Here is a 14093-nt window from a genome sequence, read left to right as displayed (position 1 = left end):
TTTTTTAAAAACTGGGTCCCTTTTAGTTAGAGATTGAAAGAAAAGGCCCAGTAAGCCATGGGAAGGAGTACAACGTTCCAAACTTACCATGGGCCTGCAGGTGGAGAGGGCTAGCGCAGGGTGTCATTCGGAAGCAGGTAGTTCTCTGTGTCAATATCTAGACTGGATGCTTAATGACGAGGGAACTATTTTCTGATGAGGTGAGTGGTTAGAGCCCACTCTTCGTTTCTGAGCGGCAGAGCAACACAGGGAGATATTTACACCCAACAGAATGTTCTAGAGTTGGCAGAATTGAGCTTGAGTATTTCTCTTTCTTCTTTTCACTTCTTCTCCAACCTTTGGCATTTCTTGTACCTTTTTTGGCTGGTTTTGCCCTTGAGAGGCAGATTTGAATCCATAGTTCTTGCCTTGAAGGAACCTTTTGCTATTACATCAACTTATTTCAGTTTATTTAAAAAGAATCGACAAGGGTGGTGCCTGTGGCTCAGTGGGTAGGGCACCAGCCCCATTTACTGAGGGTGACGGGTTCGAACCTGGCCCTGGCCAGCTAAAACAGCAGTGGCAACTGCAACAAAAATAGCTGGGCATTGTGGCGGCTGCCTGTAGTCCCAGCTACTCGGGAGGCTGAGGCAAGAGAATCGCTTAAGCCTAAGAGTTGGAGGTTGCTGTGAGCTGTGATGCCATGGCACTCTACTGAGGGTGACAGAGTGAAACTCTGTCTCAAAAATAAATAAATAAATAAATAAAAATAAAAAATAAATACATAAAATAAAAAGAATCGGCAAATAGAAGAAGCAGATGTAATTTTCCAGCCTTATAGTTTGCTGACTTCTGGTTTGTGGGAGATGAGATAGTTCCTACCACATAGCTTGTTTTAAAAAAATGCATCTAAAATTATGCCATAATTTTTTTGCCCTAGTTTGGGTGGCATAATAGCATAAAACAAGGCAAGTGAAGGTTCTAGTGAGATTAGATATTGGAGTTGTTTATGCTGCATCACATCGGGCCCTTTTCACTCAGCTGAGGCACCAGGAAGTCTTTCAGGGAGCAAGTCATCAGCAACACGGAGACGCTGCTCACCAGAAGCTTCTTTCCTAGGGAAGTGAGACAGACACCCATTAGAGTGCTTGGGCTAAGGAGCAGATGAAGTGCTCTGGGGCTATGATGGAAAACAGCAGATATCAATGCATCTATTGCTGGAAATAAAACTGGGGCATTTTCACTTTGGTCTCTAATAAAATCTTTAACCAGTGGTCTTATTTCTTTATTTACTATCTTTTTCCCCCCAAGCACTTGCAGTTGTTTTCTGGGTTTATGGGAATAGGACCAAGGAATAAATGAAGTCCCCAGAATTTCTCAAGCTGTACTTTATTACTTGAACATTACTCCAGCTCTGCCCTCTCGGATATATTAGTTTTTGTTGCTGTTACTGTTTTTAGAGTAATAAAGTAATATCAGAGTGCCTGAAGAGCATTACCCTTGTTGTCATTCAGAAATTGTTGTTTTTTTTTTTTTTTGCAGTTTTTGGCCGGGGCTGGGCTTGAACCCACCACCTCCGGCATATGGGGCCGGTGCCCTACTCCTTTGAGCCACAAGCGCCGCCCCAGAAATTGTTTTTTTGAGATTGTTTCAGAATGGAAACTTAGTCTTGATGATGGGGTGAGAGATGTGTGGCAGGAACATTTACGCAGCTCCAGTTGAGAAGGGAGAGGGCCTCAATTCCTGCTTTGGTTCATGTTGAAAGACATCACCTCAGATCAATGGAAATACGGGGATTCTTTGGATGAGAAGAAAAAATGAATGAAAAATTAATGAAAAAAATGTTGTAAAGAAGTTGATTTATTCCCCCAACCAAAGGATAGTTGAGTAACATTGAGACTGTAACTTCTTTTTGTGTTACAGTCTTTTTGTGTAATACACTGTCGTGTATTGGGGTATGACAGGTTAAATAACAGGGTCTTTCCTTTATTTCCTATTAATTGCAAAATCAGAGCTTTTTCAAATTGGACAGGATCGAAGTGTTTGTTTATGGTGATAAAAGTGTTACTCAGAGAAGGCTAATACTCTTGTCCACAGCATGCAGACTTCCTATGATGTTCTTTCCCTTACAGTACAGGTGTCTCTTTTTTTTTTCAGTTTTTGGCCAGGGGTGGGTTTGAACCTGCCACCTCTGGCATATGGGGCTGGCGCCCTACCCCTTTGAGCCATAGGCACCGCCCAACAGTACAGGTGTCTTGATTTTACTTAAAATGCTACAGAAATTGTTGCTTTTGAGCTAGAAAGATCTTTGCTGTATCTATCCATCCATAATTAGTTCCTGAATAAGTGAGGGTTCTGGCGATTTTAATTTCTGATGGTTGTTTATTGTCTTTTTTCTCTGCTAAGATGAAGTACCTTTGTTTAATTTTAATTTTATTTCTTTTTCAGTTCAAATCTGAACATCAATGATGTACTAGGGAACTATTCATTGACTCTTGTTGATGCATTGGATACACTTGCAGTAAGTGTTCAGCTTTTTTTAAAAAAAAAAGGAAAATTAAGATGTTTTAGAGTTGATTACTCCTAAGTTTCCCTAGCAGTGGGAATTCTGGAGAACGAAATGTATTGACAGCTTTCATGACAATTATAGTAGAACCTTCATAGTTGACCACTTCCCTACATTGGCCATCTCCTTAGGTTGACCTGATTTTCATGGACCGGACATGCACCACATGTATGCATCAGTGCAGTTGGCCTAGTTCCTTATGTTAACCATCTCCATATGTTGACCAGTTGTATAGTTCCTTGGGTGGTCAACTCACAGAAGTTCTACTGTATTTATAAAAGACTCTATTTTTTTTTTTTTTATTGTTGGGCATTCATTGAGGGTACAATAAGCCAGGTTACACTGATTGCAATTGTTAGGTAAAGTCCCTCAAAAGACTCTATTTTAAGGTCCAGCACTAATACCTAGTGATACAACCATTCTGACTTCCTTTCTTTTTTTTAATTTATTATTAAATCATAGCTGTGTACATTAATGCAATCTTGGGGCACCATACACTAGTTTTGTATACCATTTGACATATTTTCATCACACTGGTTAACATAGCCTTCCTGGCATTTTCTAAGTTATTGTGTTGAGACATTTATATTCTACATTTAGTAAATTTCACATGTACCCTTGTAAGATGCACTGTAGGTATGGTCCCACCAATCACCCTCCCTCCCGCGCATCTTCCCCCTCCCCCGCCCATCTTCCCCCTCCCCTCTCCCCTCCCTTCTCCTCCCTCTCCCCCATCCCCATATTCTTTCTTTTTTTTTTTTTGTAGAGACAGAGTCTCACTTTATCACCCTCAGTAGAGTGCCATGATGTCACAGGACTCACAGCAACCTCCAGCTCTTGGGCTTAGGCGATTCTCCTGCCTCAGCCTCCTGAGCAGCTGGGACTACAGGCGCCTGCCGCAATGCCTGTCTATTTTTTTGTTGCATTTTGGCCGGGGCTGTGTTTGAATCTGCCACCCTCAGTATATGGGGCTGGCGCCCCTACTCACTGAGCCACAGGCACCGCCCACATATTCTTAGGTTATAATTGGGTTATAGCTTTCATATGAAAGCTATAAATTAGTTTCATAGTAGGGCTGAGTACATTGGATACTCTTTCTTCCATTCTTGAGATACTTTACTATAACACATTATTACCAGTGTCTCTGTTCTTGTTCAGGCTGGTCTTGAACTCCTGAGCTCAAGCAATCTTCCTGGTGTGGCTAGTTGTGCTAGGATTAAAGGCATGAACCACTGTGCCTGGCCAGTTTCCCCGTATCTTACTCTCTAAAGCAGTGGTTCTCAACCTTCCTAATGTTGGGAACCTTTAATACAGTCCAAAGGGGTTGCAACCCACAGGTTGAGAACCGTTGCTCTAAAGGAATCCATAGAGATTTCATTAGTATTGACAGTTACTAAAGACAATATTCCAGGAGTTAAGACAGAGGATCTCAGGGTTGGTTGGTACCCTGAAATATTATCATGCTCAAAGGAGCATGTCTAAGCTCTGGTGCCAGCTTGTTCTGCTGCTATGTGGGGCTCTCTATAAAAACACCTGTTATTTGCTACTTGCTGTTTTGTGGATGCTCCATTACGTGCTTGAGCTGCTAACTTGGGTGATGACTTCACCTCCTTGTCCACTGGGTTTGCTCATTGACTGTGGGGAACTGGAGACCTTTGAACCAATAGCAACAGCACACTGAAGACAGTGAGGCACTGTGGACATGGTACTTCTTACCAGGCTGTGTCTGTGCCTCATCTGCTCCTCGGTGTAGTTTCCAAGCGACTGTATTCCAGCTTAGCGCTGGTTTCGCATCTCCTTAGTGAAGGTGAACTTATAACCCCTTTGCTCTCCTTCATTGTCCAGCAAACCTTTATCATGAGAAAATTCCTACGGCAATCTAGCCCAAATCCTGTATTTATTTATTTTTTTTTTTGTAGAGACAGAGTCTCACTTTAGGGCCCTCAGTAGAGTGCCGTGGCCTCACACAGCTCACAGCAACTTCCAACCCCTGGGCTTAAGCGATTCTCTTGCCTCAGCCTCCTGAGTAGCTGGGACTACAGGCGCCCGCCACAACGCCCGGCTATTTTTTGGTTGCAGTTTGGCCGGGGCTGGGTCTGAACCCACCACCCTCGGTATATGGGACCGGCGCCCTACCGACTGAGCCATAGGCGCCGCCCCCAAATCCTGTATTTAATAATATATTTTTGTTTCTTTTAACATTCCATAGAAGGGTATAAAGCTCTTAGGAGTTAACATTGGATAGTGCTAGCTAAGTCTACTATACCTGTCCAGTGTCTTTTTTTTTTTTTTTTTTTGAGACAGAGCCTCAAGGTGTCGCCCTGGGTAGAGCGCTGTGACATCACAGCTCACAGCAACCTCCAACCCCTGGACTTAAGCAATTCTCTTGCCTCAACCTCCCAAATAGCTGGGACCATAGGCACCTGCCACAACGCCCGGCTATTTTTTGGTTGTAGTTATCATTGTTGTTTGGCAGGCCCGGGCTGGATTTGAACCTGCCAGCTCTGGCGTATGTGGCTGGTGCCTTAGCCGCTTGAGCTACAGGCAACGAGCCCCTGTTCAGTGTCTTGCTAGTGGTAAAATTTCTAGAACTTGGAAAGAATTATATTCTCATTTTACAAATAAGTAGCAGAAATAGGACTGGGCCCTTGGTCTGATAGGAAATTGGGGGCATTGGATTTCATTCTGCAAGGCTACAGTTGTGGAGCCACTTAATTTCCCAGTATGTTGTGAAGTTATTGGTGCTCCCTTGAAGTCATCCACCATCACCGATCAAAATGTGCCCAGACAAGTACAAGTACATGCAGCCTAATTAAAGCTAACTTAGTAAAGATACCAGAGGCTGACTCAGCCTACAAGTATTGCTTATATGAGTGTATGAAAGCTCACCCTTCTCCCTAAGTGCTTCCCCCCGCCCACTGTGTCCTTTTATCCCCCTGCCATGCTTATTAAATTGCTGTACTCTTTCCCCATACTTAATGGTGTCTGGTACATAGAAGGAATGCAAATATTTGTTCAAGGAATGAATTCCCAACACAGATTTCAAGGGTATACTCCCTGTCTTGTTATTGGAAAGCCACAATACACATTATCATTTTAAAGGCTCTGAGAAGTCCTGCAGTAAACAAAACACACAAATAAAACCCTATTTAAGTCTTCTGTCCCATCCACCAATCCAGCCTTTCTTAAATGAGGGAGTGACTTGATAGGCTGGTGACTCTGGGCTCTGTAGTTATCTGCCCACAATGATAATTTACAAGATGTAATTAAGAGTTGTTGGCTTCCTTCACTATTCTTCTCTTGACCTGAGATCCTATCAGCACCTACTGCTGCAGGAGATACTGTTTCTAGTGAACATCTGTGAGGAAACAGACCCATTTCTGTGGTTTTCATTGTTGAATATCCGGCCTTTAATGTGTCAGTGGTTCAGGTGTTACTTAAGTTGAGGTTTTCGTTTTCTTTTGCTGACACTCTAAACAGACTTTAACAGATGTTCTGCAGAAACATTCTGAAGATAACAGTCTCTTGACCATTGAATGCAATTTGTAGCATTATTGCATAATCTTTTAAAAAGAAAGAAGTGAAAGAATTGTACTTGCTCTTTATTTTGTAACAGAATAGCAATGAGTGGGGAAAAAAAGCAGACCAATAAATGTGAGGAAATAAGACATAATTAAGTAATGAGAATCTGATGAAATTATTTGGGTTTTTATTTGTTTATTTTATTTATTTATTTTTGTTGTTTTTGCAGTCTGGTCAGGGCTGGGTTCGAACCCATCACCCTGGGTATATGGGGCCGACGCCCTACTCACTGAGCCACAGGCATTGCCCTTATTTGGGTCTTTAAAAATATATTTCTAGCTGGGTGTGGTGGCTTATGTCTGTAATCCTGGCACTGTGGGAGGCTGAGGCGGGTGGATTGCTTGAGCTCATGAGTTTGAGACCAGTCTGAGCAAAAGTGAGACCCCCCCCCATCTCTACTTAAAATGGAAAATCTGAGGCAGGAGGATCCCTTGAGCCCAAGAGTTTGAGGTTGGTGTGAGCTGTGAAGCCACAGGACTCCACCCAGAGCAATAGCTTGAGACTCATTGTAGTCCCAGGATTATAATAAAATTTTGAATAGAGTGAAATAATTTCGACTCAGGTTAATATATAAAATGTGCCACATTTGCACGTCATACAAGAGCGAGTAGCTTGGTATAACACCATATCCATGTATTCAAAATAGGAATGAAATTCTAATTACTTTCTTTGATTTGTATGTTTTAAGTATCACTGATTTTATGCTTTGCCCCAAAGATATTCCTGTCATTTCTCAAAGTGTTTAGGCATCTGGATAATGAGCAACAACTGCATTCAGTTTTCCAGAAGTTTTGGTCACCTTGGAACCAAACCACCAAGCTGTTGATTTATTTGAGGAGCAGAGGGAAAGTCCAATTTTTCTTTCTTTCTTTTTTTTTTTTTTTTTTGTAGAGACAGAGTCTCACTGTACCGCCCTTGGGTAGAGCCGAGTGCTGTGGCGTCACACGGCTCACAGCAACCTCCAACTCTTGGGCTTAAGTGATTCTCTTGCCTCAGCCTCCCGAGCAGCTGGGACCACAGGCGCCCGCCACAACGCCCGGCTATTTTTTGTTGCAGTTTGGCCGGGGCTGGGTTTGAACCCGCCACCCTCGGCATATGGGGCCGGTGCCCTACTCACTGAGCCACAGGCGCCGCCCCCATTTTTTTTTTTTTTTTTTTTTTATTGTTGGGGATTCATTGAGGCAATTTTTCTTTCTTAACTTGATGATTTGTTTTTACCCATTTCAGCTTAGGAACTGCAATGCCTTGCATGTTAAATAAGATTACCCTGAAGTTTTCAGGAGGTAGAATGGGAAGGTGAGGAATACCAGTGATTTTATGAAGGATTATTTTCCCAGTTTTGCCATTTAAAATAGCGCTCTTGAGTTGGGGGAAATGGGCTTGCCATCTGTCCTGGAATATATTCTGAGAAAAATTGCTTTTTCCCATTTTTTGTGCTTCTGCTTCCATATCGGCAAAACCATGTATAGACATTGTGGTGAGGTGGCCAAGCTGCCGGGAGCATATAGCCTTGGTTTTACTTCAAGCTGCTGTAATGACTTGTGTTCCTCTTTTTAAAGGTAATGGGAAATTCTTCTGAGTTCCAGAAAGCAGTCAGGTTGGTGATTGAGACAGTTTCATTTGACAGAGATTCCACGGTCCAAGTCTTTGAGGCCACAATAAGGTAAAATCATAGATAAAATGGATTGAAGGCTTCGTGTGTGTGTGTGTGTGGACAAAATTTCCCTAAGGGTCTCATAGCTCCAAATACAGGTAAAGAGTCCCTGTAGACTTAATGGATTGTGTGTTTTTCATGTTCATTTTAATTATATTTATCAAAACTGAAATAATTGATGTTCCAAAGCAATCACATTTTGGACTGAAGAGAAAGACACTTAGATTTTATTTTTATTTTTTATTTTTTTCGAGAGACAGAGTCTCACTTTGTTGCCCCCAGTGGAGTGCTGTGGCATCACAGCTCACAGCAACCTCCAGCTTTTGGGCTTAGGCGGTTCTCTTGCCTCAGCCTCCTGAGTAGCTGGGACTACAGGTGCCTGCTACAATGCCCGGCTATTTTTTGTTGTTGTTGTGGTTGCAGTTTGGCCGGGGCTGGGTTTGAACCCGCCACTCTAGGTATATGGGGCTGGTGCCCTACTCACTGAGCCACAGGCACCACCCGACACTTAGATTTTAATAGGTGTAAGATAGGTGTCCATCTAATCTGGACTTGCATGGTTTGCCTTTGTCTACTTTCTTATTTCCTTCTTTCACTGTGTCCTTGGAAAACTTCTACATGTATGTGAAGGAAATGAGAGTTTCCTAGCTAAATGCCCACCCACAGAAGACTGCTCATTTTATTTGTTTATTTATTTATTTATTTATTTATTTTTTGGTAGAGACAGGGTCTTACTTTATTGCCCTTGGTAGAGTGCTGTGGCATCACACAGCTCACTGCAACCTCTAGTTCTAGGCTAAGGCAATTCTCTTGCCTAAACCTCCCAAGTAGCTGGGACTACAGGCGCCTGCCACAACGCCTGGCTCTATTTTTGTTGCAGTTCAGTCAGGGCCAGGTTTGAACCTGCCACCCTCTGTATATGGGGCCAGCGCCATACTCACTGAGCACAGGCACCACCCTATTTATTTCTTTTTTTAAGAGACAGAGCCTCACTTTGTCACCCTCAGTAGAATGCTGTTACGTCACAGCTCACCGCAACCTCCAGCTCTTGGGCTTAAGCGATTTGCTTGCCTTAGCCTCCTGAGTAGCTGAGACTACAGGCACCCGCCACAGCGCCCAGCTATTTTTTGTTGCAGTTTGGCCGGGGCCGGGTTCGAACCCGCCACCCTCCGTATATGGGGCCAGTGCCCTACCCACCGAGCCACAGGCACCGCCCTCATTTTTTTTTTTTAGACAGAGTCTCACTCCATCACCCTGGATAGAGCGCAATGGTGTCATAGCTCACAGTAACCTCAGACTCTTGCTTGGGCTTGAGCAATCCTCTTGCCTCAGCCTCCAAAGTAGCTAGAATTATAGGCTCCTGCCACAACACCTGGCTAGTTTTTTTATTTTTAGTAGAGACATGGTCTCACTCTTGCTCAGGCTGGTTTCAAACTCCTGAGCTCAAGCAGTCTACCCACCTTGGCCTTTCAGAGTGCTAGGATGATAGGTGTGAGCCACTGTGCCTAGCCAGCAGACCACTGTTGGCCATTTTGGTATATTTCTTTTTTCACTGTTCTCTTCTGTGTTTAATGTATTGGGATCATACTCTGTGCTGAGTTTTGTATGTTACTTTCTTTAGTTTGATATTTTGTGGCTATTTTGCTGGGTTTAATTTAAATTTTTTTTAAATTGCATAACTACATAATATTCCAGTTTATAGATGTAACATTTAAAGTTATGATAACATTTGTTCTGAAAAATGTCATAGTCCACTTTAGATCATTGGAATGGAACATCCATGGGTCTACAGCAGTGGTTTTCAACCTCTGGGTCGCGACCCACAGGAACTGTATTAAAGGGCCATGGCATTAGGAAGGTCGAGAACCACAGGGACATCTATTTGAGCTTGTAGCCTCCTACCACTGAGTAGGTCATTTTCCCCACACCCTCACCCTCTTCCTCCTTCATTCTCCGCCTCCTCCTCTTCTTTTTCCTCCTCTTTCTCACCTTGGCTCTTTACCAGATGGTGAAGTTGATGAATTATTTGGCAGCCAAAACTACAAAAGTTACTTAGTTTGTCTTGCCTTTCTCTCAGGCTCTTTTATGACTAAGTTCACCCCCAAGTGAAATAAATCAAGAGCAACTCAATAATAGAGACTATTTCTTCTGAGAATAATTAGCTCACTCCCAATTAGTATACCAGTCTTTCTTAATGCCTTAAGATTCAGATTAACCAAAAATGTTAATATTTTTACAAAAGAAAAGAAACAAAAGAAAATGTTAATATTTTAAATAGTTTGGGTGGCACCTGTGGCTCAGTGAGTAGGGCACTGGCCCCATATACTGAGGGTGGCAGGTTCGAACCCGGCCCTGGCCAAACTGCAACAAAAAAAATAGCTGGGTGTTGTGGCGGGCACCTGTAGTCCCAGCTACTCAGGAGGCTGAGGTGACAGAATCACCTAAGCCCAAGAATTGGAGGTTGCTGTGAGCTGTGATGCCACAGCACTCTACTGAGGATAACAAAGTGAGACTCTGTCTCTAGAAAAAAGAAATATTTTAAATAGTTTTGTTCTGGGTAGCCATAGCTTCCCTTTCTCCTGTTTGGTAATGTGGTTAACTCAGAATCAATTATTTCTTAGTAGAGCTGGAAAGGACTTCAAAAGGCTATTAAATCAAGTCTTGCTGACTCTAGGCTGTTTCATAAGGAAATAGAGATGCTTCTATCCTTCTGAATTGGATTGTGTGCATTTATAACCAACGTGATTTTATTATCTTTTTGTTCTTCCTGTTGTTAGGGTCCTGGGAAGCCTCCTTTCTGCCCACAGAATAATTACTGACTCCAAGCAGCCCTTTGGTGACATGGCTATTAAGGATTATGATAATGAATTGTTGCACATGGCCCATGACCTGGCTGTGCGGCTCCTCCCTGCTTTTGAAAACACCAAGACAGGGATCCCTTATCCTCGGGTAGGTAGACTGGTTTGGCATTTCACCATCTTCCTGAGTTGTAACTCTTTATTAATTTATTCAGGGGAAGGAATGGGGCTAAGAGAAAATAGGGAAAGCAGTATCTTTGGGAGAACTTGACCCTAAGTATAATAGAAATGTTTTTTAATTTGTTTAGTATTTATGGAGCACTTATTGTATGCTGGGGGTACAGTGACATATCTGACTTAATCCTTCCTCTTAAGGAAGTTATGTTCCTCGCTGTGGCTCACACCTATAATCCTAGCACTTTGGGAGGCTGAGGCAGGTGGATTGCCCTGAGCTCACAGGTTCGAGACCAGCCTGAGTAAGAGTGAGACCCTGTCTCTAAAAATAGGCGGGCCTTGTGGCAGGTGCCTGTAGTCCCAGCTACTTGGGAGGCTGAGGCAAGAGAATTGCTTGAGCCCATGAGTTTGAGGTTGCGAGCTATGACGTCACGGCACTCTACTGAGAGTGACAAAGTGAGACTCTGTCTCAAAAAAAAAAAAAAAGGAATTTATGTTCTTATGTTCAGTTTTCTTAAGTCCTTTTATGATTTATGTTCTCTGCTACGAAATAGTGTGGGGAATTTGTCTTCATTTCTGACTTGGGTCTATTTCCCCAGAGATCCTCACATGTATATTGTAGGAGCTCAGTGAATGTTCTTTTGAGTGCGTCACATGAATCTTCCAAATAAGAGTCTGCACAGACTAGCAAGTTAGATGCTGATTTAAATGCCAAGACCTGGAATAAGATTATATCTTTGTGGAATCTGATTTGCTGAGCCCAGAACTCCTCTGGGAACTGAGTCAGCCTCTTAGAACCAACAGAGAATTGCCAGACCCAGAGCCTCCGTGATGAAACTGGCTGTCATTTTCTGGCTGTGCCTCCCCCTCTCCCAGTCTGAGGTTTGTTAATGTTTGCCAAGCAGGAGTGAGTTCATGGTAGCTCACTTAAAATTTACAAGTGATCCTGCAGTGTGGCTTTGTCTCTAACCCCAAAGCCTGGTGCTTGTGTAACCATGAAGAAAACCTGCTGGAAAGAGGTGGTTTAATGAACAGGGTTAAAATTATTCCCTGTGGCTCAAAGGGGTAGGGCACCGGCCCCATGTGCTGGAGGGTGGTGGGTTCAAACCCAGCCCCTGCAAAAAACAAAACAAAACAAAAAAATATTCCTTGAAGACTTGCTTTTATTAAGACCAGGGTCTGGTGTTCTTATTTCCTTGTTTGTGTCTTTAAAATTTTTTTTGAGACAGAGTCTCACTTTGGGTAAAGTGTCATGGTGTCTTAGCTCACTGCAATCTTAAACTCCTGGGCTTAAGTGATTCTCTTGCCTCAGCCTCCCTAGTAGCTGGGACTATAGGTGCCCACCACAACGTTCGGCTATTTGTAAAGACAAGGTCTTGCTCTGGCTCAGGCTGGTCTCAAACCTGTGAGCTCAGGCAATCCCCTCATCTCGGCCTCCCAAGTGCTGGGATTACAGGCATGAGCCACTGCGCCCATCTGTGTTTTTTTTTTTTTTTTGAGACAGAACCTCAAGCCGTCGCCCTGGGTAGAGCGGTGTGGTATCACAGCTCGCAGCAACCTCCAATTCCTGGGTTCAAGTGATTCTCCTGCCTCCGCCTCCTAAGTAGCTGGGGCTACAGGCGCCTGCCACAATGCCCAGCTGTTTTTTAGTTGCAGCCATCATTGTTGTTTTGGCGGGCCCAGGCTGGATTCGAACCTGCCAGCTCAGGTGTATGTGGCTGGCGCCTTAGCTGCTTGAGCCACAGGCGCCAAGTCCCATCTGTGTCTCTTAAATTTAATTCTCATATTCATCTCAGGTGTATCTTGGGAGGCGGCAGGCTGACTTTCTTTTTTTTTTTTTGGGTTTTTGGCTGGGGCTGGGTTTTGAACCTGCCACCTGCGGCATATGGGACCGGTGCCCTACTCACTGAGCCACAGGCGCCGCCCATGGCAGGCTGACTTTCACAATGATGAGCTAGTATAGTACCTGTGACTTGGCCTTTTCAGCTGTGTAGGTTCCTTGAGTCTTGCCATAAAGCCTTTGTCTCTTCCTGTCCCCAGGTGAATCTAAAGACAGGAGTTCCTCCTGACAGCAACAATGAGACGTGCACGGCGGGAGCTGGTTCCCTCCTGGTGGAATTTGGGATTCTGAGCCGGCTGCTGGGGGATTCCACGTTTGAGTGGGTGGCTAGACGAGCAGTGAAAGCCCTTTGGAACCTCCGGAGCAACGATACAGGATTATTAGGTGTCGTGACACCTTTGGTCACCTTTAAGACTGTCCCCTCTGGTTCTCTTTCCTTTCATCTTCTCTGGGGCTCTCCCTCTTCTCCATACCCTTCTGAAAATTGATAACTCAGAAAAAATGGCCCTCTCATGTCTGTCATACCCAATTTCGTTATGTGACCTTTTGCTTAGGTCTATGAAACTGTAAAGTTTGATGGAAGAGAATAAAGCTTTTGCTATTTGAAGGCTCCCTTCTGATTTGGATCCCTTGGCATATTCCACTTGAAAATTATTGTTAATGGAAATGCTATAAAAAGAACTGCCTCCGAGGCAGATTTTATTGCTTCCATATAAGGTTCTAAAATTAGGAATTTAGAGTTATTGGTGAAACATTTTTCTCCTTTTAAAAAATCTAGGCATGTGTGCTGGGTGTGGTGGCTCATGCCTGTAATTCAAGCAGTTTGAGAGGCTGACACAGGAAGATGGCTTGAGGCCAGGAGTTCAAGACTAGGTTAGGTGGCATAGTGAGAACCTATTTCTACACAAAAATAAAAAACAACAACAAAAAAACCTAGGCATGTGATAGTAAATTGAAAGCCTAAATTAAGGCTCACTGCCTGTAGCACAGTGGTTACAGCACTGGTCACATGCACTGAGGCTGGCGAGTTTGAACCCGGCCCGGGATAACTAAATAGCAATGACAACTGCAACAAGAAAATAGCTAGGCGTGGGTGGGGTGCCAGCCCCATATACTGAGGGTGGCGGGTTCAAACCCGGCCCCAGCCAAACTGCAACAAAAAAAATAACTGGGCATTGTGGCGAGTGCCTGTAGTCCCAGCTACTCAAGAGGCTGAGGCAAGAGAATTGCCTAAGTCCAAGACCTAGAGGTTGCTGTGAGCTGTGTGACTCCATGGCATTCTACTGAGGGCGATAAAGTGAGACTCTGTCTCTACCAAAAAAAAAAAAAAGAAAGAAAGGAAGGAGGAAAGAAAATATCTGGGCATTGTGGCGGGTGCCTGTAGTCCCAGTTACTTGGGAGGCTGAGGGAAGAGAATCTCTTAAGCCCAAGAGTTTGAGGTTGCTGTGAGCTGTGATGCCACGGCCCTCTACTGAGGGTGACATAGTCAGACTGTCTCCA

At 43.7% G+C, this 14093-nt stretch overlaps 1 protein-coding gene across 2 annotated transcripts in view; it reads left to right on the top strand.

The window, feature by feature from the left end:
• EDEM1 (ER degradation enhancing alpha-mannosidase like protein 1) overlaps positions 1-14093 on the top strand; it is a 40179-nt gene that overhangs the window by 7337 nt on the left and 18749 nt on the right. For both annotated transcript variants that reach the window (XM_053599556.1, XM_053599555.1), the window contains exons 2-5: positions 2428-2500; positions 7687-7790; positions 10559-10730; positions 12794-12977. In XM_053599556.1, the coding sequence (XP_053455531.1) occupies positions 2428-2500; positions 7687-7790; positions 10559-10730; positions 12794-12977 (533 nt within the window). The remainder of the gene's footprint in view (positions 1-2427; positions 2501-7686; positions 7791-10558; positions 10731-12793; positions 12978-14093) is intronic.

Source organism: Nycticebus coucang, chromosome 8 (assembly GCF_027406575.1).
Source record: "Nycticebus coucang isolate mNycCou1 chromosome 8, mNycCou1.pri, whole genome shotgun sequence".
NCBI lineage: Eukaryota > Metazoa > Chordata > Mammalia > Primates > Lorisidae > Nycticebus > Nycticebus coucang.
The sequence above is the reverse complement of the archived record's forward strand: the minus strand, read 5'-3'. Positions and strand labels throughout refer to the sequence as shown.